At 41.0% G+C, this 27,103-nt stretch overlaps 1 protein-coding gene across 1 annotated transcript; it reads right to left on the bottom strand.

Moving 5' to 3' along the window:
* Window positions 1-82: 82 nt before the first annotated feature.
* On the bottom strand, window positions 83-23,109 carry LOC149299399 (sulfate transporter-like). Its single transcript, XM_089485972.1, has 3 exons — window positions 22,996-23,109; window positions 3,288-3,890; window positions 83-1,684 (listed from the first exon to the last, which is right to left on the bottom strand). The coding sequence occupies exons 1-3, from the start codon at window positions 23,107-23,109 to the stop codon at window positions 83-85; spliced, it is 2,319 nt and encodes a 772-aa protein (XP_089342098.1).
* Between the last annotated feature and the right edge of the window lie 3,994 nt (window positions 23,110-27,103).

Raw genomic sequence — 27,103 nt, 5'->3', positions numbered from 1 at the left:
TACTCTTAATAAGAAGTAATCTATAAGTAGTTGATTGGAAAGTAATTGGGCTCACACTAATCATTCCCCAAAACAAGTTATTTTATATTTTTAGATCATCGCTAACAGCTTGATCCGGGTCAAAGGAGAATGCAGCATCTATCAGCTGAATTTCCTTCTGTTTTTCCTTAAATTTCCTTTCAGCAAATGTGACTGCATCATGCACACTATGAAAAGCCACCAACTCCACATCACCACCAGATTTACTAAAATACCCTCCATCTTGGAGTGAGTGGCGCACTGATGGATTGCAGTTGGCAAGACAAACTCTGACTCCTATCTCTTCGTAGTCTGTGTGAATTTCCTTGAGCACGCCAAGGCCAACAGTGTCAATAAACTGCATAGCACCACAATCTATGATAAGGGAGTGCATGTCCAGCTGTGGGACAGAATGTTTAGATGTTGGATAGGTCTTTTTTACTGTCTTAATCAAATTGAACCTTGCAATAAATCTATTTTGTGTTTCTCCGGCTGCTGCCTCCATCTCTTTCTTTGCCTTTCTTTGTAAAGCAGCAACTATTGAAGGGTTAATACCAGTTTTACTGTATAGACTGGTTCTAAAATAATCTTTATTGGCATAGTACAGAGAGGCATCAAACCGATATATTTTGACATTGGGAATATTGGTGAGTTCTTTGTATGTGAACTGGTCTTCATAAATTTCAGTCCCACTGACTTTACCTAAAAGGGTAGCTCTGGGCCTCTGAGTACGTACTATCACACAAAGAATGGCAAAAGAGACAGCTACCAGCAGCCCTATTTCTGTTGAAATCAGGGATGATGATAGCATGCTGACCCACCACACAACAGTGTCAATTTTGCTAATCTGCCACATTCTTGGAGTGTCTGCAAATTTTCTTAAAGCACCTCTAAGGCTTGTTATAGTGATAACTCCTAAAATGCAGTTTTGCAGTGAATAGAAAAGTGGAGCAATAGCAAGTAACACAAGCAACAATACAGCAGAGCTGATAATGCCATTGAGTTGGGTATTGGCTCCCGTTGACTCTCTTAGAAGACTCTTGGCCAGAGCGGCACAACTAGTGAAACAATAAAAAAAAGATGGTATAAGGTTGCACATTCCGATAGCTATCATTTCTTGGTTGCTGTTAACCGTGTACCCATGTTTTTTTGCAAATATTTCGGCAAGGGAGACTGTCATTGCAAACCCAATAATTGCAATAGGGATAGCATCAGCAGCCAGACTTGGAATCAGACTCCAATCTGGCGCTCTAGGTGTTTGAAATCCAGTAGGGATTGTCCCACAAATGGAAGACTTATAGTTGCCCTTAAAGTTAAAGTAATGAGAAACTAGTGTTGCCACTATAATAACTAACAATTCAACCGGAAAGGGAATTTTCATCTTACTCTTGAATCTATCATTAATTTCTTTGACAGGAACAATGACAACTATCGCAACAAGACTTGTTATTAAATCACAAATGTTGGTGTTTCTTATATTCTTGAAGATGTCAATCCAAGTCATCACCAGTGCTCCAGCACCATCATGACGTGGAATCTTTATGCCTAGGAGGTATTTCATCTGGGATGTGAGAATGGTGATAGAGGATCCAGTAACAAAGCCACTCAGCAAGGGCTCTGAAAGGTACATGGAGATGAAACCTAATCGGAAGATCCCCATTAGAATCTAAAAATGAAAAAAAGAAAATAATGTGATGTTTATCTGCCAATACTACAGGTAATACATCCCGAATTCATGGTATATATGTATCACAAGTTGAGAAACTCTAGCATAGGCAAGATGGAAATAACTTAACAACAGACCTAGAAACTCTTACATATAGTCCATCTCCTTTTTTAACAATGCCCTCCCTATTTCCTATTTTTTCTCATTTTCTAACACCTTTCGGTGCCAGGAGGGTAGACAGCGAAAATCCCTATATACCACTTGGCCCTCAAAGGATGCAAAACATATAGAAAAACAGATTATCATGTATACATGTAACATGTACCGTATTTGTTCGATTACAAGACGAGGTTTTTTCCAGAGCAAATGCTCTGAAAAATACCCCTCGTCTTATAATCGGGGTCGTCTTATAATCAGACCTCAAATAGGTCTGACTATGAGACTAAGATCCAGATCCCTCGCAGCGATGCAGGGGACCTGGATCCTCCTGTGTTATGCCCCCCCCAACTTACCGATGCTTCTGAGTCCCTGGTGCTTAGTCCGGGCAGCGTGTAGAGCTCTACGCGATTCGCGTAGACAACGTCCGCTCAAGCACCGGGGACTCCGAAGCACCGGTAAGTTTGGAGGAGGGAGGGGGAGGGAGTGTTAAACGGGGGGCATAAGGCATTTCTGGAGGCAGAGTGCCCTGTGAAATGCCTTTTAACCCCCTTAATGCGACTCTGCCTCCAGAATTGCCTTTTAACCCTCTATATGCCACTCTGCCTCCAGAATTGCCTTTTAACCCTCTATACGCCACTCTGCCTCATAATATGCCTTTTAACCCCCTAAATGCCAGAGTGGCATATAGGGGTATAAGGCAATTCTGGTGGAAGAGTGGCACATAGGCTATCAAAAGGCATATCATGGGGCACAGTGGCATTTAGAGGGTAAAAAGGCGTATCATGGGGCACAGTGGCATTTAGAGGGTTAAAAGGCATATCATGGGGCACAGTGGCATATAGGGGGTATAAGGCATTTCTGGGGCAGAGTGGCAAGCCTGTGGCAGATGTGCATAACTGGGGGGGGCAGGTTGTAAAAAAAAGGAAATAAAAACAAAATATTTTTCTTAATCATAGCTTTTATTAACAAACAATTGTTCACATAGTTTACATGAATTAACATTTACTGGTAAAACTTTTTTCCTATAGGGTCATCTTATAGTCAGGCTTTTTCTTTTTTTCCTAAATTAATATTCAGATTTTGGGGGGTCATCTCATAATCAGGGTCGTCTTATAATCGAGCAAATACGGTATATAGATGCTATGTATAGGGCATTTGGAGGATACATTGCATCATCCAATGACTTGAATGGGCCTCTTTGACCTGAATGGAGTACATAGACTTGAACAAGACCAATAAAGTTATCATGCCTTGGGTGGCCAAATGAAGACGATCATCATGCTACATTCAGTTAATGAGGCCATTGTTACTACCAATGCTAATTTTAAGTGAACTTTGTAACAGACTTTCTGTGAAGCAAATGAGAAATGTTTTTTTACATACCATGACACTGCATCATTATTTATTACAGTTTGCATGAATAATTGTTATGGTCATACTATACCTGGTAGACTCCAGCAATGAATGTTAAGGATGTGGCCACTGTGATTGCATAGCAATTCTTGCCACACACAGTCCCATTGGACGCCAGCGTTGAGTTTAAAGTTGTTGTACTGTCACCATCTATTGAAAACCCTGCAGCAATTAACTGCTTGTTTACCGATTCACCAACCATAAGGCAAAGCACACCAAATGTACCAACGCAATTATGACGAGAGGTTGCCATCAGGAAGTAGATGATGCAGCAGAAGAAGTTTGTGTATAGTCCATATATAGGGTCCTGGTTTGCCAAAAGTGAATAGGCAATTGACTGTGGAATGGTGACAATACCTACAATGATACCAGATGTGATGTCTCCTGGCAAATATTCTTTAATTTTGTAGCGTGGAAGCCAATGTAGCACTGGGAAGAGCGTGTAAAGGTAGTTTATTAGTATTTTTGGGCCACTTCTGCAGACCTCTTTCGTTTTTTCTGTGATTAGTTCTTTAGTGCTAAGTTCCGGTTGCTTATGTTCCTCTAACCTTACATGCATGTAGTTAAATGATCCAGGTCCCAAATCCTCATTCTGTTCAGGATAGACATTTTTTTTAATTTCCTCAGAATCCTCCTGAAGGAAAAACATGTAATATAATTTGCACGGTGTAGGCATTTTAACAGAGGGAAACAATATTTTACATTGTATCACAATCGTATTGGAGGTGGGGGGTGGCATACATCTTACTAATTTTAAATTATAATGGTAAGAGGCATTGGCTGACATAAAGAAAGTGTTAGAAATACCAATCACAAAAGTTATGGTGGGTAATAATGGAAAACCCTTCCACTTAAAATTAAGGGGATAGTACAGACACCAGACAAACCAGAAGACTTGTTTTTTCCCTCAGAAATCTCATGGTGCTGCACATATAAAAGTGTTAGTATAGTTGATATTAATACATTCTATACATAATTAATTTTTGACACTGGATCAGACTAAGGTTTATAAGCCCTAATGCAAGTCCAAAACAAACAAACCAAGGGACCTTAACCCCTTCAGTCCCAGGGGTTTTTGGTACCTCAAGTCCCGGAGCAATTGTGCCATTTTTGCAGTATGTCGGCTCAGCTATTATTCCCCTTTCCTGGGAATAGTGTACCCATGTAAACTATATATTGATTTTTCAAGGAGATTGAGGGCTTTCTTTTGATACCAGAGTTAAATAATACGCTGAAAATTTACCCTCACATAATTAGGTAAAGTGATGGAAAACCCCCTCCAAGTTTATCAATGTAGGTGTCCTGATTTCAGAAATACCTAATTTACCGTATTTGCTCGATTATAAGACGAGGTTTTTTCCAGATGCTCTGAAAAATGCCCCTCATCTTATAATCGGGGTCCTCTTATAATCAGACCTCAAATAGGTCTGACAATGAGACAAAGATCCAGATACCCCGCAGCGATGCAGGGGACCTGGACCCTCCTGTGTTATGCCCCCCCCCAACTTACTGGTGCTTCTGAGTCCCCGGTGCTTAGTCCGGGCAGCGTGTAGAGCACTACGCGATTCGCGAAGCACCGGTAAGTTTGGAGGAGGGAGGGGGAGGGAGTGTTAAATGGGGGGGCATAAGGCATTTCTGGAGGCAGAGTGCTCTGTGAAATGTCTTTTAACCTCCTTAATGCCACTCTGCCACCAGAAATGCCTTTTAACCCTCTGTATGCCACTCTGCCTCCTGAAATGCCTTATACCTCCCTATATGCCACTCTGCCCCATAATATGCCTTTGAACCCCCTAAATGCCAGAGTGGCATATAGGGGTCAGAAGGCATATCATGGGGCACAGTGGCATATAGAGGGTTAAAAGGCGTATCATGGGGCACAGTGGCATTTAGAGGGTTAAAAGGCATATCATGGGGCACAGTGGCATATAGGGGGTATAAGGCATTTCTGGGGCAGAGTGGCAAGCCAGGGGGCAGATGTGCATAACTGGGGGGCAGGTTGAAAAAAAAGGAAATTAAAACAAAATATTTTTCTCAATCATAGCTTTTATTAACAAACAATTGTTCACATAGTTTACATGAATTAACATTTACTGGTAAAACTTTTTTCCTATAGGGTCGTCTTATATTCAGGCATTTTCTTTTTTTCATAAATTAATATTCAGATTTTGGGGGACCATCTTATAATCAGGGTCGTCTTATAATCGAGCAAATACGGTATATAGAATTTCCATACTTTTCCAGTACTTATAGGGAACATATTATAAGGTGTTCATTATTCTCTACAAAGCCGTATAATTCTTACATTAGGTATGATGGGATTGCAACTCTAATTTTAAACAAATAAACCAGAAATAACCACAATAGTATACTATTGTATCAGGGGTATCTGGGCACTCATCATGCAGCTATTTGGCCACCAATCACTGTCAAAGGTGGCCACAGAAATTATTTCCTACGCTTTTTTTCACCAACACTTCTGTGTTGCTTAGATTTTTTTTGTTACGGCAGTGAAACCCAGCCTAAATTTAGCTGCATCTCCTGATTACGGAAATACCCCACATGCTTTGTATTTTTTATATGGCTTAACGGGTTTGGTGGTTGTGAATGGGGGCAGGGGGGTTATACCTTTTAGATGTTGTGTTAGGGCAATGGGCTGTAAGGGTTTTTTCTTTTTTTATTGTTGTTATCTTTTTTATATTTTTTTATTTTATTTTTTGTATTTTTTAATTTTGTATATATTTTTTTAAATTGCATTCCTTATCAGTTCAGTATGGTTAGAGGTCCTCTTAGGGACCTCTTGAATATTTTATTAATGCCAGTAATGTCACAATGACATCACTTAGCTCACTTTATTGCATATTTTTTATTATTACAGTATTTGCTCAATTATAAGACAACCCCCCAAAATTTTATTATTAATTTAGGAAAAAAAGAAAACACCTGAATATAAGACTATCCTATATGAAAAATGTTTTACTAGTAAATATTAATTCACATGTAAACAATTTTTTCATATTTAATAAAAACTATGATTGAGAAAAATTATTTTTTTGTTTTATTTCCTTTTATTTTCAAACCTGCCACCCAGTTTTGCACATCTGCCCCACGGCTTGCTACTCTGCCCCCCATATATGCATTATACACCCCTATATGCCACTCTGCCCCCCAGATATGACTTATACCTGCCTATATGTCACTCTGCCTCCATGATATGTCTTTTAACCCCATTATGCCACTCTGATCCCCCAGAAATGCCTTTTAACCCCATAAAACCTCTGCTGCCTGTTAGTTCGACCGTGGGCTTCTATGACAGAGCACCGCCGTGACCTTCCGGTGCTTAGTCATAGAAGCCCCAGTGGAAGTGCCGGCAGCAGCAGAGATTGTGGGTATCGCAGCATCGCATGTTACCAGAGAGGAGGATCCAGGTCCCCTGCAGCACTGCGGGGAATCTGGATCTTAGTCTTATAGTCAGATCTCTATTTGAGACAGCCTTGAATACAAGACAAGGGGATTTTCAGAGGTTTTCAGAGGATTTGCGGTATTTATTGTATTATTTAGTGACTTTTTTATTGTAAAAACTACTAAATATTTTGGTATGCTTTTACTACACTTCTGTCCTTAGCAAAGGCCTCACAGGGAATTGTTAACTGGTTTATTTTAGGTTAAATATTGTGAAACCAGACAAGTAGAAGGTCATAATTGACCCTAAACACTCTGTGACTTGCACGACATGACAATGTTAGTAATATAAAGGCAACATAGTTGTCATTGATATGATGGCAACTCTAATTCAGTATATATTGTTAGGGATTTCTGAACAAAATCCACTTGTATCCTGTTGACAATTTAGTCATATAATTTTATTTTAGGTCAATACTGGATGCCTAAAATTTAATCTATTTCTAAGCCCAATTTATTTATTATGTATGAGCTAATAGGTTCACTTTTATTTAGAAAAAACTCTGCATTGTCTATCCTTGAAGACCTCCCTGCTAAAGTATGAATGGTACTATGGCACCTAGGGCTCTCAGTTAGGGACAAAATGCACTAGAGTTCATGGTTGGTAAATATTAGTAGAACTTGAGATGAGCAACTCAAAGCTACCTCTTTATTTAACCACAGTCTACCCGATTAGTTCAGTAACTTGCTTTAAAACTGAGCTCCTGCTTATCTGAAAATATATTGATCCTGTAGATGTTATCAATAGGGAAAAGATAACTCAATAACAGAGAAACAATCCTCCTACAGATTACAATGAAAAAACTGATATTAACAGTAGATTTTAAGTAAGGCATTAAAATATACCAAACTTAGAATAAAATGATATATTTCAGCACTCAGTTAACATGTTTATCCCACCATGTGGCAACGCTTCAATCCAACTACAGAATCTCCCACACCTCACACGTGGCAACGTTTCGATCCAACTACAGGATCTTCCACCACCTGGAAACATTACGATCAGGGCTGGCCTTTGGGGTGTGCGACCTGTGCGACCGCACAGGGCGCCACACTCCAGGGGGCGCCGCCGCCACCGTAGCGTACCGCTGCCGCCAGCAGCGTACCTAGCGGGGGGGGCGAGCGGCGCCCCCTGGAGTGTGGCGCCCTGTGCGGTCGCACAGGTCGCACACCCCAAAGGCCAGCCCTGATCGTAATGTTTCCAGGTGGTGGAAGATCCTGTAGTTGGATCGAAACGTTGCCACGTGTGAGGTGTGGGAGATTCTGTAGTTGGATTGAAGCGTTGCCACATGGTGGGATAAACATGTTAACTGAGTGCTGAAATATATCATTTTATTCTAAGTTTGGTATATTTTAATGCCTTACTTAAAATCTACTGTTAATATCAGTTTTTTCATTGTAATCTGTAGGAGGATTGTTTCTCTGTTATTGAGTTATCTTTTCCCTATTGATAACATCTACAGGATCAATATATTTTGCCCGGTGCCGCTCATCAGTGGGGCACCCGGCACCCCTCCAGAGACGGACAGTAATGTCCGCCGCTGGAGGAGCAGGCTCGCAAGGGAGCGGTATCGGAGGTCTTTAACAGACCTCCGGCTCCCTTGAGTGATTTTAAGCCGGTTCAAGGATCTCCCTTGAACCCGGCTTAACATCACTCAAGGGAGCCGGAGGTCTGTTAAAGACCTCCGATACCGCTCCCTTGTGATCCGCGCGGCAACAGCTGCTGTGCGCCGGGATTTGTTGTCAGATCCCGGCGCACAACACTGAAGCCGCGCCCACCGCTGTCCGTGCCCTCTGACCCGGAAGAAGACAGAAGAACTGAAGAAGAAGAACGAAGAGGAGGAAAAGGAGCTGTAAGGAGAAAAGAGGAAAGGTAGGAAAACATTCAGTGAGAGTGGATTGGTATATGTGTGGATTGGTATGTGTGTGGATTGGTATATATGTGTGGATTAGTGTATATGTGTGGATTGGTATATATGTGTGGATTGGTATATATGTGTGGACTAGTGTATATGTGTGGATTGGTATATATGTGTGGATTGGTATATATGTGTGGATTGGTATATATGTGTGGATTGGTTTACGTGTGGATTGGGATACGTGTGGATTGGTATATGTGTGGATTGGTATACGTGTGGATTGGTATACGTCTGGATTGGTATGTGTGTGTTTATTGGTATGTGTGTGGATTGGTATATATGTGTGGATTGGTATGTGTGGATTGGTATGTGTGTGGATTGGTAAGTGTGGATTGGTATATATGTGTGTGGATTGGTGTATGTGTGGATTAGTGTATATGTGTGGATTGGTATACGTGTGGATTGCTATACGTGTGGATTGGTATACGTGTAGATTGGTATACGTGTGGATTGGTATGCGTGTGGATTAGTATATGTGTGGATTGGTAAGTGTGTGAGAGTGATGGGTGTTATGCTGTACCATTTCCAATGTCTTTTTCATGATCTAATTATGCTCTAAAAGTACATCATAACTCCCATCATTCTATACTGTTCCATACAGTGGCAGAGCTGGGAGGCAGAGGCCTTGCACCCCCACCGCAGGACTCCTGAAAGGTAAGTGAACTTCAAAGAGGGAAAGGGTAGATAGTTAGGAGGGCGTATATAGGGAGAAGGGAGTGAGACAGGGGAAAGGGGGTAGATAGGGAGAAGGGAGTGAGAAGGGGTAGATACGGCAGAAGAGGGTGAGAAGGGGTAGATAGGGCAATCATACTCCTATCATGCCAAGTCTGCGAGTAAATCCTGGAATCTGGGTATGCCTGGGCATGATAGGAATGTGATTGCTGTTAATCATATATATATATGATATATATAGACTTGAAAACCGAAGTTGTTTGTGTGGTTATTTGGAAAGTCCCTGGAGTGCCGGTAACTATTTTTGGACTTTATATATATATATATATATATATATATATATATATATATATATATATATAATATTATTTAATTGTTTTCTCCTATTTTGGTGTGTTACTTACTTTAAATAAAAGTGTTAGATTTTTTATGGTGTTGGGGGGGTCATATTCGGTTTTGGCCAGGTAAATGCTGCACTTTCGGTTTCAGTCCAGAATTCGTTTCGGTGCATCCCTACTACTAAGCCAGACAATTAAGTGGTAGGCCTAGACCACATCAATGTTTGGCGTAGTATATAGTGATTGGGGTTTTGTTACAAGTTTTGTTACAAGTTTTTATTCCTTTCTTTTTTTGGGATGGGGGGGCGCCAGAGGAGTAGTCCGCACAGGGCGCCAGAACACCTAAGGCCGGCTCTGATTACGATGCAACTATAGGATCTTCCACCACATGGCAACGTTCCAATGCAATTACAAGATCTTTTTCAAGCCATGGCTTGAAAAAGATGCTGTAGTTGGATTGAAACATTGCTGCATGGCGGAATAAACAGGTCAATTCACTTGAGTTATATCAATTTATTCTAAATTTGTTGTTTTAGATTGGGTGCAGTCCTGCTCTGGCACCAAGAATTTAAATTCTGTCTAACACGAGGATTGTTTCAGTAAAATCTAGCAGACTCTGAAACCTGAGGCAAATTTCACATGCATTAGGCAACCAATAACCCCAGATGTATGTTTCAGCCTTTCTTGGCCTCATCAGTGGGGTATGGCTGGTATCCCTCTGGGCACAAGAAAGTAAATAGGTCTGGACTGACCTTTACACTTTCGGTGGGCCCCAAGAGATCCCCGAAAGGTGAAATACCATACAAAACTTGAGATGCTCACCCAGAACAGACGTCCCCCGCTAGGGAGCTTCTTAAGTTTTAGCTCTCTTGTGCCTTTACATTGGAAAAATCTCCATCACCGTATTAGTCTGATCCTGTCCCTCTTAAAACTTATAATAACAAAATGATGGAGACAGAAGAGATTCTCCAGAACTCCTGGCTCACCCAACTTACAGGAAAAGAGTGTAACCTTGCTAGACATTACCGACATTTCAACTATTTAATATATCCCCAAAGTTTCATACACAGAACATAACCCAGTTTATAAAATGTATTTTATACTCACATGACATTATTTTAACTTATATCACTTATATCTTATATATCACCACATCCAATATGAATTAGAAAATGGAAGCAAAAAGAAATGTATATCAGACCTGTTTCATGATGGCTGAATCCTTGTATCCTCTGAATGAAAGGATTTGGAAGCACTAAGTACTCCTTCCCTCTGTTTTATAGACAGTACTGCAATGCGAGTGTCCAACCAGACAGCTCCTAATAGAAAACCATAACACCTCCGCTGTATTTTCAGGTTTAGGCTGTAATCATCCTTGTTTAGACAACAATTTAGATCTGATAAATCAAAGAAAGGAAAATTCCATTTAAATTGTGCATTAAACATTTGCTATTTGTAGACATTTTCCATTTTCATTGAAATGTAAATAAAATATTTTGCATTTTATACATATCAAAGTTTCATACCCGTAAGAATATGCAGGATATATTCAGTTTTGTGTTTTGTGATATTAAGTGACAGGTACACAAGCATTTAACAAACACTTAGATGTGTTTTGCTGAAAACTTTGCATGTCAGTCTCACCCTCGGGCAATTTAGATGCAAGTCATATTTTCTGTAAGTTGAAAGCGAACACGGAGAAAAAATCTGTTCAAAATGACAGTTGATGTAGCTGTACCTTCAACTATTTTAACCACTGTAGCCAAAATGACCCTACAGATGACCAGACAAATAGCTCATGCAACACAGGGGATGCAAAAAGACTTTAACATAACTTATGTCTTGTTTAACCTGTCACCTTTATGTTGTTCTTAACAAACAATTGCCCAAAATAAAATGGCTGAAAGCCTTTCTAAAAAATAGTAAACAATGCCGGAGCTTAGATATTGTCTTGTTTTTTTAAACACCGGAACAACCCATTTTATCTTAAATCAACATATCAACTCTTAAAAGTTCCATTAGACATTTTATCAACCTTTAAATATAAAAAGGAGAATTGCTTGGCCAGAGTTAATGTATCGTTCAACTTCTTTCAGGGTAATGTGATGAGGTGTTATTGTCGAGTTAACCTTAGCAAATACAGGAACTTTGCTTTCCATGACAACACCCTCATTTTGTCTATGGTCACCTTCCCATTCCCTTTAATTTAGATTCCTGGGAATATAATGTAACAGGGATTTCTAATAACAGGCTAAATATAACACCTTCACCAGAGGCGGGCTGGCCGTGGGGGCAAGGGAACAATTGTCCTTCAGACCTGTCCTAATTCTATCAACAGTGCTAACCTGAGGACCAGTTCAGTCCATTTCGCTTTACATGACCCCTTGACTAAGAGTGTCTGTTTAGAAATGTATAAACACTCCGAAATTCACAAACTAGTCCTCTGAACATTACAGCAGTGGATAAAATCATAGCGATCTGTGCTCAAAGAACCATTTCCACCGTGCCATGAACGGCTTATGTTGGTTGGCTCCTTGAGGGAGCAGGAGAGCTGCCACCAACCTACCCCATCCTGAGCCATCAAAAGTATGTTGCTGTATGTATGTATGTTAGTATGTGTGTAAGTAAGGATGTTGCCCCCTTTGTAAATATGTTCCTGTATACCTGTGGCATACAATTCTGGGCAAAACATCAATGCGTGTACAGAGTTGGAGTGTCCGACCTGCAGTGACGGTGAGAAGAAACCTAAAAGTGGAATAACCCCACAGCACACAGACAAAATTGACAAAGATCTCCAATGGGGCTACCATATCTCTGCTTGGGCTGAGACACATGCAACTCACTCAAAACTATTTGATTTTAAAAGTTTTAAATTAAACTGAACAGTATTATATTTACCTCTTCCTGATGGAATAAATTCAACTCTATGTATAAGAAATACCCTACACACCTGAGCCTGTATCTATAGGCTCATCTATAAGTGAGTGCATTTCCAAAGGGGGATGAAGATCACAATTTAGGTTAATGCTTACTGAGTCACACATGTGTTTTTTTCATATGTAGAGCACTAAGTTCATATATATACTGCCAGACAATAAGAAACTTAAAGCAATAAGTATATCTTACATATTTCTTCTTTTTGTGCAACACATCTGTTCAGATGTTCCTGTATATGTGTGTATCATAGTATATATGTTTAAGTATGTTATTGTGTATGTTTAAGTGTAAGGTGGTCAACCGAATGAGTGTCAAAGTCAGTGTGCCTGTTCATATGTATGCGTGTTAGTTATAGGGGGCCTTTGAACAAATAATGAACCCAGACTGATCACTAACCCTAGTCTTGCCCCTGTTGTCAAAAGGTGTGCTTTATACTTACTCTGTGAGCAGCCAGGCATAGCCTGGCAATGCCAGATTGCCAGCCTGGTCCTGGATAAAGAACAATTTTAATTATATTACTCAGTGCCAACATCATTCATAGCCAGGGTATGGTTTAGATTAAGTAGCTATCATAGAAGACACATCAAGAATATTGAATACATAGTTACATAGTTCATAAGGTTGAAAAAAGACCTAAGTCCATCAAGTTCAACCCTTCTACCTAACCTTCCTATACTTGATCCAAAAGAAGGCAAAAAAAACCTAATTAAGTTACTTTGAATTCTGCCATCAGGGGGAAAAAATTATTTCTTGACTCCAAGAGGCAATCGGATTTCTCCTTGGATCAAGAAGCTCTAAAATATTAATGTTATTCTATTTATATCCTTGTATGTCATGCCTTTCTAAGAAAATATTGAGGCCCCTTTTGAAGGTATCTAATGTATTGGATAACACTACCTCCCTTGGAAGTGAATTCCATACCTTTACTGTACTCACTGTAAAGAATCCCTTCCTTTGTCGTCTATGAAACCTGCGCTCTTCCAGTCTTAGAGGGTGACCTCTTGTTCTTTGTATATTTCTGTTAATGAACAGGTCACTAACAGGTATACATTGCGGTTTTGAGTTTTAGATAAGAACAAAGGTTGACCAAAATACCATGTTATGTTTTGACTTCAACATATACAGGCATGACACAGCAAAACATTCTTTAAACCCTCTGAACTTCACAGGATGGATACTTGTTTCTCCTTACTACTCAAAGGTGAGATCTTTCCACATAACAACTTATTAAATGCCAACCAATGTGAGATTTACATTGTTTTATCTTTAGATATAAGCAAATATCAACAACACAGTAATAGCTGTGATAAATGTGCAAATTCACAAACCTGAGATCAGTTTTCAGTGTTGGAGATACCACAGAGGAGAGAAAAATGAAGCATGACTGGCAACCTTATCTACATCTGTGTCTGACATCCAAGTCAACAAATAATTGAAGTATTTGGGGTGTTGTCATTAGTGGTCAAGCAGAAGACAGATGGATATCTGTACAATGGTGCAAATCTCTTTTTAATATTTATAAAACTTAACAAAGAGTTCTGGGAAATGCAGCCGGTACCAAATCTTCTTGCTCCCTCCTAGTTGACCACTGGGCCTATGCGGCCTCTATGGCCGTCTTTAACACAGGGCAAAAGGGGCATCTGCCCCTTAAGCCCGCTACTCTAGGGGGCACGGGCAACCCCCACGATCAATTCTGCAGGGGGCCGCTACTTACGCTACTTAGTTGCTCGCGCGTCTACCGTCTCTTCTACCGCCAGGGGGACGCAGGAATCCAACGGAGTCATGTTACGTATGTCACGTACGTCACATGACCCTGCTGCGCGTCTGCTTCCCCTGTGCATTAAAACAGGTTGTTCGAATGAAGCAGCGGGCCCCTGTGGAAGTCTGCGAGCGGCACATACATTTCCGTTCAGGTAAGGGGGTGGGGGAGGCTGTATGAAAGAGTATGTGAGATTGAGTGAGTGAATTAATGAGTATCTGTGAAGGAATGAGTAAATGTATGTTTGTGAATGAGTATATGTAAATAAGTATCTGAATGAGGGAATTAATGAGTATCAATGTATGAATGAATATCTGAATGAATATCTGAATGAGTGAATGATTATCTGTGAATTAGTGAATAAATATTTGTGAACGAGTGAATGAATATGTGTGTGATAGCATGGATGTGTAAGGGGGGCAAAGATGCCACAGCTAGGCTGCTTTGGTGGCAAATATGCCACAGGCAAGCTGTCTTGGGGGCAAAGATGCCACAGGCAGGCTGTTTTGGGGGCAAAGATGGCAAGTCCTATTCTTCCAATCTGGGTCCTAGGCAGGTCTGGGTGCCAGATCTGATTTGATACTAAAGGGGGATGGCTGGCATAAATACACAATGTGGGGCTGGCTGGGGGCAATACTCAAGGGTGTGGGGGCATTAATTCACAAGCGGGTGCTGACTGGGGCATGACATAAATCAATACTTAAGTGGGGCTGTCTGGTGGGATAAATATACAATGTGGGGCTGGCTTGGGGCATAAATACGCAATGGTGTAGTGGAGTGCACAAATACACGTGGGGGCTGGCGGTATCAATACACAAGAGGGCCAGCTGCGGCCCTCCAGATGTGGGTGTCAGTGTGGTAGAGCCTGTCCTGGTGTTTGTGTTTGGGTGTCAGTGTGGTAGGTCCTGGTGTGTGTGTTTAGGTGTCGGTGTGGCAGAGCCTGTCCTGTTGTGTGTGTTTGGGTGTCAGTGTGGCAGGGCCTGTCCTGGTGTGTGGGTTTGGTTGTCAGTGTGGCAGAGCCTGTCCTGGTGTGTGTGTGTTTGGGTGTCAGTGTGGTAGAGTCTGTCCTTGTGTGTGTGTCTGGGTGGCAGAGCCTGACCTGGTGTGTATTTAGTAATCTGTTTTCTGGCCCTTTACTTTCTGTAGGAATAAATTGAACTACTTCATTTTTACTTATCCAGAGATGAAACACCCTCCTGAATTTGTAGTCACTTCAGAGGACAAAACACTCTAGGCCCAGAAATCAGTGAGAGCAAAAGTAAAGGTATTGTGTTATTTACTCTATTTCAACCTGCGTATCTCATTAAAAAGGATTAGTGGCACTAAATTGTGGCTTCAGGGGTCCCGTGTATGACTAGTGTACTGATGTACTCCCACTCCCATCACATAAGATTCTATCTTACACTATCTGCCGAGCACTGATGTTCTCTTTATCCAGTACACATGAATGTCGATCAGTTAAGATTCTGTCCATTCTGTCTATTTTATTTATTTCCAAAAAAGGCCAACCAAAATCCTCAGCACCAGGCCCATGATGCTCTTAATCCCATGATGCCCTGGCTGGGCCAGTCGAGCTGTAATTGAGAAAAAAAAATCCATAACGAGTTTTGGCCGTCTTTGGCTGGTCATGGGGCTGCATACTTACCTGACGTCACATTGCTCCGCCTAGAGGATTGGCTGAGCGTGATGTTACAGGCTCAATTGGGCTGGTCTGAGGTCTGAGTTTCCTCCCTGCAATGCTGGGCCAAAACTCGTTTTGGGTTTTTTATTTGCCAACTAGAGCTCGGCTGGCCCAAATGAGCGCCACAATCATGCAGCGCGATCGCATATGTGGCAGGCTCAGTTGGGCTGGTCTGAGTTTTCTCCCTGAAATGCTGTAACTCACAGCACTGTAGGGAGGAAACTCAGACTTCAGATCAGGCCAACTGAGCCTGCCACATATGCGATCGCGCTGCATGATTGTGGCGCTCATTTGGGCCAGCCGAGCTCTAGTTGGCAAATAAAAAAACCAAAACGAGCACTGCGATCACATCCACGATTGCGGCGCGCAGTTGCGCTCAGTAGGGCCAGCCAAACTGTAATTGGCAAAAAAATAAATAAATCCATAACTAATTTTCCCGCTATTCCCATATTGCACTCCTGGGAGGCTGGTCATGGGTTATACTTACCTGTTGTCATATTGCTCCACATAGAGGATTGGCTGAGTGCTGCAATTCAGTTGGGGTGGTTTGAGGTCTGACTTTCTTCCCTGCTGTGCTGTGCTGTGAGTCTGTGAATGACAGACTCACTTGTAGTGAGGGTGACCTGACCAGCCAAGGCCCAAGTAGTGCCACACTGCCTCTAGTTTTTTTTCTAAGTACCAACTAAATGGTCAAAGATTAGTTACTGTTTTGAATCTTTCATTAACCCCTTAAGGACCGGGCTCATTTTTCGTTTTGTACCCTGTGGGACCGAGGCTGTTTTAATACTTTTGTGGTGCTTGTGTTCAGCTGTAATTTTCTCCTCACCCATTTAGTGTACCCACATAAGTTATATATTGTTTTTTTCAGGACAAGATGGGCTTTCTTCAGATACCATTATTTTGATCGTATCATCTTATTTACTATAAAAAAAATAAAAAAACATGGTGAAAAATTGAAAAAAAACATTTTATGACTTTTATTTGAAAAATCTTTTACTCACCTAAAAAAGCAAGTAAAAAAACTAGCTAAATAGATTCTACTACTTGTTTTTTGTAAGTTATAGGGCAATAAGTACAAGCAGTGTTTTATGATTTCCAAATCTTTTTTAACGAATCTGGTCATTCTGCCTCCATCTCCTCTTTGGAACATCTTTGAAGCCGGTTAACTCAATTTAACCCATTCAAACCATATATTTTTGAAAACTAGACACCCCAGGGTATTCCAAATGCTGTTATTTTAACCCTTTCCATGCACCAATTATACAACTACACTTTGTCAAACTTTGTAATAGTAATTTTTTTTCACACAAATTGTACTTTAGTTATAGATATACAGGTCCTGGTATATGCCACTGTCAAACAACACCCCAATGTGTGTTCAGGAACATCTCCTGAGTGCAGTGATACCCGACATGCATGGATTTGTCGTGTTGTTTGAGATTTAAAATGCCACATTTGGGAAGTGCGCTTTTTTTGTCCATTTTGGAAAGTCTGTACCTATGCCCTATCTTTGAGCTCAGCCACTCCAATTTACCCCATCAGCCATTTTTTTTATATTAGACACCCCTTGGGTATTTGAAGTGCTTTTATTTTAACTCTTTGTTGAGATTTTTGAGAAATTTTAGCACTTGCTCAAAATAATAAACTTTATTTATTTATTTTATTTTTTTAATACTTTTTTTATATATATATTTTTTTTTACACATTTTGCTGGATGGTTCATCTAGTGACATCACTGCATAATAATTTTTAAATGTTAGCACTTTTAATTTTTTCCATATTTTTTTTTTCCATATTTTTTTTTTTTTTTTAATATTTTACTAATCACATTGTGATTAGAAAGCTGGGCTCCATTGACTTGCATGGTTGAATGCAGTACCTGTATTCAACCTGCAAGTGGAGCCAGAGTTCTCTAGACCATCTAGCGAACTTTAAAAACTTGTTTGTTTCTTTTACAATGTATGGCGGTTGTTGACGCCTCGGAGAGGGGCCAGACATGGCCCCCGATGCCGATCTCGGCGTTACTGAATGCCTCGACATAGAGGCATTACAGTAACGCCGTTTAAGCGAAGAAAGTGATCGTTGATCACTTTCTAAGCTTATTTTACTTTTTGACGGTTCAGGACCGTCAAAGGTCATTTTGTGACCTTCATGTCATGACGGTCCTGAACCGGCAAAGGTCGCGAAAGGGGTTAAAGATATAGCACTTTATAAATTGCATGACGTTATGATTCATTGATTATATATTTATGTAATGCTAATTGATTACAGTGACAAAAGCATGCTGAAATATAACTAATAGACAACAAGAAATGGTATATTACATTTGTCAGAATTTGGTTTAACAAAAAAAAAATAAAAAAATGGGCGGCCGGGCCTATTTTTTGTCCCAGTCCAGGCCCGGGCATTTAAGACTGAGCAGCCCATTTAGTTATTTGTAGTTATTTTGTGATGAATTGGGGTATCCCCTTTTTGCACCTCCCATGCTGACATCTTTTCCTCACCTTTTTTATCTTCTTTCCCTGTTTTTATCTTGATTGTCTGCCTTTTACATTTCTCATCTTCTTTTCAACTTCTATCTCCCCCACACACATAATACCATAATAAAAGAAACACAAACACCATATATATTGGATACAAATGGCCATAGCTTTATTAGAGGGTTAAAAAGGCATTAACAAACAATAACCAATTCAAATAACAAACATTTCAATATATAACATATATTGTATATATAAAGTACAATCCGCCCTTCCTTAGCCAGATTATATCACCATCAAACCAGAGGCAACCTTAACCCTTTTAAAGACTACGACAGTATAACAAAATTTCATTTAAAAGGGGGGGTAAGAAAATTGAACTTGCGCGCTGCTATTTATTTAAAATTAAAACGTCTCGCTCCGAGAGCGCACCAATCAGCTTGCACTAAAGCATAGGTGATTAGCTTGTGATCACCTGTGACACCTACCTTAACTGCCTGATAACATTGAAACTGGTTTTAGCTGCAAAAGCCCTCTACAACCCTGACCTATCCTGACCCATGATTAACCTCTTTAACCCACTAATGTCCAGCAATGGACAATTACGGTGCCGTTTAGTCATCCTGCGCCTTGCAATTGTTGTAGGGCCCCTGTGAACAGTGCTATAGCAGTTGATCCATGTGCTCTGTTGTTAATCTGGCCCTGCCTATAATCTTCTTTCTAAATGAGTCATGAGCCATTTTTGAGCCATCTTGTTGTCTCTTCTACTTCCAGCTTCCACTTCCACTTGTTGTGTTGCTGTTTGCTGAATCCATTCACCTGTTTCCCAAATCTCAGAACGTAAAGCACTAGTAACAGCTAAGAATCAAGTACAATTACTTGAATCCCCTTTAAACTTCTGTTGCACTTGTGCATTTTCTAGTTCCTTCATTACTTTTTTTCATGTGATTCACTCTATGTTATTTTGACATTGATGTTGAACAGTACATTCCTGTGTTGGCACTTCATACATTATAAGAAAATAATCATAACTATGATTCTAGAAACACCTGTAATAGCTTGCTATAACTTGAGTCACAATTGTAAAATATTTTTATTGAATTTAAGAGGTCAAATGAGGCAGTAATGTGTTTGTTTTTAAAAACAATATGATCAAGAATAAAGTTCAAGAACAGCCCTGGAGGTAGGGTCATTTGGACGGAAGGGCCACATGACAGAGGGGGTGCAGGCACCTCTTTACTGAGTTTTCTTTTACTCCTCCCTTTGCTTCCTCTTCTAATATTTTCTGCCTGGGCAGGGGCCTCTGGGGACCTGGTTGGTGGCAAGAGAAGAGTCACTTGATTGGGGCATTATTTAAGTAGTTGCTGGGGGGTGATTTCCTCTTTAGCCACGCTCCTACAACTCCACCAAGTTCAGAGGCTATGTCTGTAACATCCACCTTACTCCTTTTACTTTTCCTGCACACGTTGGGGTGGCATTGGGGCTTAAGGGAGTTTTTGGGGTCCTGTGTATTAGTGCAGGTTTTCCATTTAATGCTGCTCCTATATTTGGTTTGGTGAACTCCTGTACCGGTGCCAACCTCTGGCACCAGTGAGTCCTCCGGCACAAGTTTGAGGGTCATATAGGTCTGCATCTACAAGATAGGTTCAAGTGCCAGCTGCTTGGCAGAGTGGTGGTGTAGTTGGTCTGAGGCTCCAGGGGTATCTGGTTCTGATGCTATTAGTCAAATTCAATAGAAAGTCCATCATTTTGTCTTGGGTAATGTTTTCGTCAATTCCTCTTGTTCTGATATTTTTTCTTTGGGCCTAATTCTCATTAACAAATCCTCAATTTGTTGCTGTTTTTTCTGATTATCTTTACATAACTCTGCAGTTTTAATCTTGAGTGCCGCAATTTTTTCTTCTGATGTAATTACTCTCTCTCTTACTTGATTAATATCCGATCTTATTTCTACTAAGAAGTTAGACAATTCTTTCCTTATTAATTCCATTTCAGAACTTAGAGCTTTTTGTAAGTGGGTTTGAGAAATTTCCGGATTTGTTCTAAATCTCCTAAGCTATCCATACGAGAATTCTTGATATCCATTTCCGTCATATCTATACTTGTATCTTGCTGAGTAGACATTGCTGTTACATCCAGTAACTTCTGAGATTGAGGGGAAAATATATTATCAATTTTTCTCTTGTTTTTAGAGATCAATTCTTTTTTTTTTCTTTTTGTCTTTCCCCTTCTCTTTTTCTTTCCTGATAAGTAATTTATAGTCTGTTTCCTTTTTATTTGGCATTCTCAACTGGGGACAATACTTTATATTTCTGTTTGATTAACTGGAATCCCAGTTATATTATTATATTATTTGAATATAATAGCAGCCATATGTATCATACAATAGAAGAAATGTTAATAATAAATCCTCTAGAATAATTCATTAGATAGTAATTATAATACGTCCCAAATTAATATTTTAGATTATCTTCCAAATTCATTATGTAAATTCCAGAAGTTCATAAGTCATAGTACTTATCTCTTCGCAGCAATATAGTTGTACTGGCAGTCATGTATATTACGCAATTAGTTTCCCTTGTCTCAGGCTCTTCCAACGGTTTCCACCACTGAGGGGGACTTCCTTTCACTCTTCTCAGAGCCCATAGATCACCTCCATCTGCTCCGGTCAGAACGTTATCTATATTTAGCACCGGAGCGGAGAGTACAGAGCTTGTAACGGGACGTGAATGTCCTCGCAACGGGCGGCGCGTTACCAGGAACACCAAGTGGGATCACCAGCAGCCTGTTGGCTATAGAGACTTGTCGGGACAGCCAAATTCATCAGACTCGAAGCGCAGTATACCAACGACGGCATCGCTTACAGCCAGACGCTCCGCCCAGTAAGCATCTTACGTCATCACCCCTTAGCAGTCCCACTTATCACTATATACTTAGCCAAACATTGATGTGGTGTAGGCCTACCACTTCAGTGTCTGGCTTAGTATATAGTACGGCTACACCGAAATGAAAATTCTGGACCGAAACCGAAAATTCAGCATTCACTTGGCCAAAACTGAAAATGACCCCCCACCTTTAAAAACAAACAACAACAAAAACATTTTTATTAAAAGTAAGTAACACACCAAAAAAAATCAATAACAATATATAAATATATATGATTGTTAACAGCAATCACAATCCTATCATGCCAAGGCATACACAGATTCCAGCATGTACTGGCTGACTTAGCATGATAGGAGTGTGATTGCTAACAGCAATCACACTCCTATCATGCCCATGTTCTAGCATGTATTGGTTGCCTGGGCATAATAGGAGTGTGATTGCTGTTAACAATCATATATATATATATTGTGACAAAAGGTGTGGTATAGTGATAGATGGCAGATATATTAGACCAGCCTTGGTCAATAGTAGCCTACTTTAAAATATGTCCCAGGGAAATATGTTGTTTATTTACAAACTGCACTACTGGCAGTTTGCAAAACATGGTAAGGGTCCCTGGGGCGGAGCATCTGGAAGAGCAGGGTGGGCCAGTGCTCCAACAGCACTACTTGCTGTTTTGATCCAGTCCAGAGCCTGTATTCTGGACAGGAGCTCCACAGGTGTGGACTAAGTAACAGCTCACCTGTGGCTGATTAATTAGCAGCCAGAAGGTTAAAGGGATTGAGCCTGATTCAGAGAGAGAGACCAGTGTTATTCCAGCTGGGAGAGCTGATGAACTGAGGAGTGGGTTCTCTCTTAAAACCATTTTTGATGATAACTTGTGAATGTTTGGAGCTGTTTTTACTAAGCAAGTGCTCAAACAAAGACTGTTATCCTGTGCTACTTATAAACGGCTGCTGTTTATTTCTTTAAAATAAACATTGAAGCTGAGCTGGATGTGTCCTGGACTTCATTTACCCTAGAAGACTGTGGTTACAGCCAAGATCCTTGACAAAAAAATCCCAAGGAAAAGGGAGGCCTGTCACAATATATTAAAATTGTTATTGAATTTTTCTGTCCAATTTTGGTGTGTTACTTACTTGTAATAAAAGTGTGGTTAACACACAAAAATTGGACAAAAAAATAAACCACAAATATATAACTAATTATATTGCTAACGGCAATCACACTCCTATCATGCCCAGGCAGCCAGTACATGCTGAAACCTGGTCATGATAGAAATGTGATTACACCCTCCTATGCCATGCTACATCCCCACACACACTTACACATCCATGCTATCACGCACACACTCATTCACAAACATTCATTCACAAACATTCAGCATAAACTACAGCATAACACCCATCACTCTCACACACGTACTAATACACTTTCACTGAATGTTTTCCTGCCACTTTTCCTGCTACAGCTCCTTCTCCTCCTCCTCTTCCTTGATCACCCCTTCCAAGCCTGCTCCTCTAGTAGCGGACATTACTGTCCGTCTCTGGAGGGGTGCTGGCATGGTGGCACCCCCCTGATGAGCGACACCTTCTGTTCCTTTCTCACCTGTCCTTCGTTCTGGCGTAGAGATTCCATCCTCATTTCGGCGTTTCTCTGCACCATTACTTCTTCCTTCTTCTTCTTCTCCCGTCTCTGTACGTTTTTGTGTGCGGCGGCCATCTTGCAGTTTGGTAATACGTATGCCAACTCTCTATCTTTCTCCCTTCTTTTGCCGTATATTTGTTTGTATCGGTTTGGGTCAGGCAGCAGTGCAATTCACTGCTCCTGCCTATTACTGACTAGGTTTAGGTGTCCTTTTTTCGTTTTATGTTTTCTTGATGTGTTTGAGAGAGGCAATATAAATAAACAATAATTAAACTAATAATAATAATACATAAATAAATAAAAAGAAAAAATGAATTACATTAAATTGACTATATTGATTATTATTTTCAATTAAAAAACAACAACAACATAGCATACATATATATTTACTGCTATTATTAAGGGAGTTTGGGTGCTACCCGATACCACCTGCAGGTGGTTTCTTTTCTCAAATAGGTGTGATACCTGGGGCACATCCCCGTTCAATTGACTCTTTGATACTCCCTGGGGTACTTCCCCTGTTATGCTACTTAACATAGCGTATATTGTGATTTAGTGGGTACTCCCCTAGCTGTTTTTCAGTGGTTAACACAGTTACTTGAGTTGATACGTATCTTTTAATGTTTGTCTGCTCTGTCTTTGCAGAGTGCAAGTTATACCATGTCTACAGGAGAGCCTCAGCCCTCGGCCCCTGAAGAAATAAAAACTTGGCTATCCAATGCGACAATTTCTTTGGATCAAGCCCTAAGTAGAGTGTTGACATACCTGCCCATTCAAGGTTCTCCTATCAGTACCCTGGTGGACCCTCAAATTGTCTCTCCTGGGACTCTACAGAGATGGCTTCTAGAAAATGGGACAATCCCCCACCTGGCGTCAAGGGTAAGGCACCCACCAAGCGTCCTTTTAAGAACCCTGTCTCAGAAGACACAAAAGGAGCGTCCTCGATTTCAGAAGAGTCAGATGATGAATTGGACCCCAACTTCTATGGTTCGCATTGCCAAGCTCATCAGTCAGAAGTGGAGTCTGCTGATGATTTACCCGGCCCCTCTCTCGACGGGTTAGATTGGAGTTTGCTCAACCCACAGAAGTAGCGAGATCCAGCAAGGCTTCTGTGGCCGATGATGTAGTCTTAGATGCACTGGGGGAGCCCTTTTTTAGACCCAGAGAACGTCAAGCATCTGAGATCTTCAGAGTGGTCACCTCCGGAGCATATCTCCAATGTACTACTGAAGTGGATGAGGCGCCTTTTGGAAAAAGGAGCACGCAATAAATTGAGGGTGGAGTACCCTAGACCATCTGTGCCCCACAAGGGGATGCAGACTCCAGAGCTCCACTCTATGATGGTGACTTTCCTGGGTTGTCACGGAAAGGACCCGCAGAAGGGCATTAAAAAAGGGTTGCGCATCGCACAAGACAAGTTACTGGACATGGCGGGTCCGGCCTCTCAGATCTTTTTACAGGCAATAGTGGAAGGAAGTCAACTGAATCCTTGTCTCATTAGTGAATGGGACCAATGCACTCTGATACTACTATATAACGCTAACGCGGCGTTATCCGCGGAAAGCAGGAAGGCGTCTTTATTAAGGATCAAAGGTCATCTCATGGAGCTGGGGCAAAAATAGCTGGGCTCTTCTTCTGAAGGTCACCTGTTTGGTGAATCTTTCATCAAGGAGATTAATCGTCACGTGCAGCTTTACTCTTTCTTGGGAAAAATCAAGCCATCCATGAAAAAGGCTTTTACACCCCAGGGGTGTTTTTCCTCCACCCCCAGAGGGCCAAGGATCCAGCCAAGCTTCATATGGCTCCAGAGGCAGTTACCAAAATTTCCACCAGCCAGGATCCTTCAGAGCACAGTACGCCATCCATACTGCATTCTTAGCCCAGAGAGGGAACTTCCGTGACGACTGTCTTGTTCATGAGGACAACAACTTCGTAGTGTACCGCCATTTCAAGATGGAAGGTATCCATCTTCTTCGCAATCTTTTGTTAGAAGGGGACTGGTTCACCAGTTTATATCTAAAAGATGCTTATCTCACCACAAGGTCCACAAGGATTTTCAAAAATTCCTCCAGTTCAGGTGGACTTCCATTTGGGTTGAGTTCTGCCCCGTGGTGTTTCACCAGAATATGGAAACCTGTCATGGCCTTTTTCAGGGAGTTAGGCATTAGTTTAATCATCTATTTGGACGATACCCTACTTATGTCCCAGGACTCTCATGGTAACAAACTATCTTCGTCATCAGTCATAACGTTTTGGTTTTGTGATCAATCAACAAAAGTCTGCTTTGACTCCCTCCCAGGTAGTTCATTTTCTAGGCTTCGAGATGGATTCCGTCTCGGCAGTCTTGCGACTCCCTTAGCTCAAGATCAACAACATAAAGAAGGAGCTGCGTTGGGCCCTGAAGTTACCAGAGGTGTCTCTTCGGACTCTAGCTCGCATCATGGGCCTCTTATCAGTGTCCATTCAGTGTTTGCGATACAATAGAAGTTTGGCGAAGGATTGTTCAAATTGTTCTTTTCTTCTCACGATGGACACATTTTTAGCTGTCCGCTGCATAAACAAACTGGGGGGTTCGCTTTCCAAGATCTTGACGCATTGACCAAGGATCTGTATCAGTTCCTTGGTCAATTGGTCAAACATCTCGATTCAAGCAGAATAACATCCTAGGAGGAACAATCTGGTAGCGGATTGGTTCTCCCGGTATCAGAGCTACTATGGCATAGTCAGCCACTGACCATTATATATATATAGCTAGCCCCTGTGTTGTACATTCAGGGTGAGTCCCTGTGCATTTTTGCTTTGGTTTTCTTTAGTTGTGTATTGTTTTTCTGTTAGGGTGAATCCTATTTCTATTTAAATACCATGGCTGAAGATCCCAATCCCTCTCAGATTTTTTTGTTATCTTTGTTAGAATCCAAGTTTGCTTCCTCTATGGAAGTTTTCATGGCTAAACATATGGCACAATCTCTACTCAGCCTCAAGATTCTGCGCCATTAGACCCTATTCCTGAACAGGCACTGCAAGAATCAAATGTTTAAGATTCCTATCAATCGGAAGACTCTTATACCCTTAAACGCCCATGGAAGGGCAATAGTGCCTCTGCAGGCAAGGGAAAGGCTCCTGCCAAACGTTCTAAATATGCCAGCTCCTCTCATACTTTTGCTGGGTCTGGCCGTGTTTCTACGGCATCTGATAAATCTGAGGGTGTAATGACACTCCTTGATGAATCACATGCCAATTCATCTGATGATTCCCAGCATTCCGTTATCCTGGCTCCGTCCAGGGGAGAACACTCACACTTCGTCCATGAGTCTGTGGTGGATGAGCCCCATCAGTCCATGACAGCTGCTAATGCCCCTAATTCTCAGACTATTCAGTCTCCAATTGCCCACACCCAGGTTCTGAATCCATCCGGAGAGGTGCTCTTCGATCCTGCTGTAATGCGCCATCCTAGGACTACTGAATGGGCCCCTCCTGAGCATATTGCTCTATATTTATAAAAACGTCTGACACCCTTTAGGACAAGAGGTTCGTAACAAATTACCGGCAGATTGCCCTCGGAAAGTGGCTATGGCTCCGTAGTTTGACCCTAATGTGGTCACTCTCCTTTCTCATAGTAAAAGAGCTAGCTCTCAACTACTACTATCATACTCAAGACCTTTTCGCCCTGTCTCTACTCCTACTTTAGCTAGATGGATTCGATGGCTCTTGTCTTTTTATTTCTGGTGGTTCTAACAGATATTCTTAGGGCGGCTGATTGGTCTCTTTTTCGTGAGTTTTATTTCAAACCGTCCTTAATGTCTAGATGTTAAAATTACAAATATGAGCCTGTCTTGCCATAAAACGACACAATTATTCTAGACTTGATGACCGAATTGGAATTTGAACCCTTAGTTCCTTATTTTCCTTGGGATGATTTTTGGTTTCAATCATTTGCTGTGACAATGTTTGTACTATAGAGGTTTTTATTAACTATATATTTCAGATGTGTCATATATTGCTGTCACAAATTCTCTTCTTTTTCAGTGTAAAATCTTCCTTAAATGGATCTTCTGGCCTGGTTTCCTCG

The sequence above is a fragment of the Sceloporus occidentalis genome, unplaced genomic scaffold (genome assembly GCF_023333645.1).
Source record: "Sceloporus occidentalis isolate IW3139 unplaced genomic scaffold, rSceOcc1.0.p SCAF_28, whole genome shotgun sequence".
Lineage (NCBI taxonomy): Eukaryota > Metazoa > Chordata > Lepidosauria > Squamata > Phrynosomatidae > Sceloporus > Sceloporus occidentalis.
The sequence above is the reverse complement of the archived record's forward strand: the minus strand, read 5'-3'. Positions and strand labels throughout refer to the sequence as shown.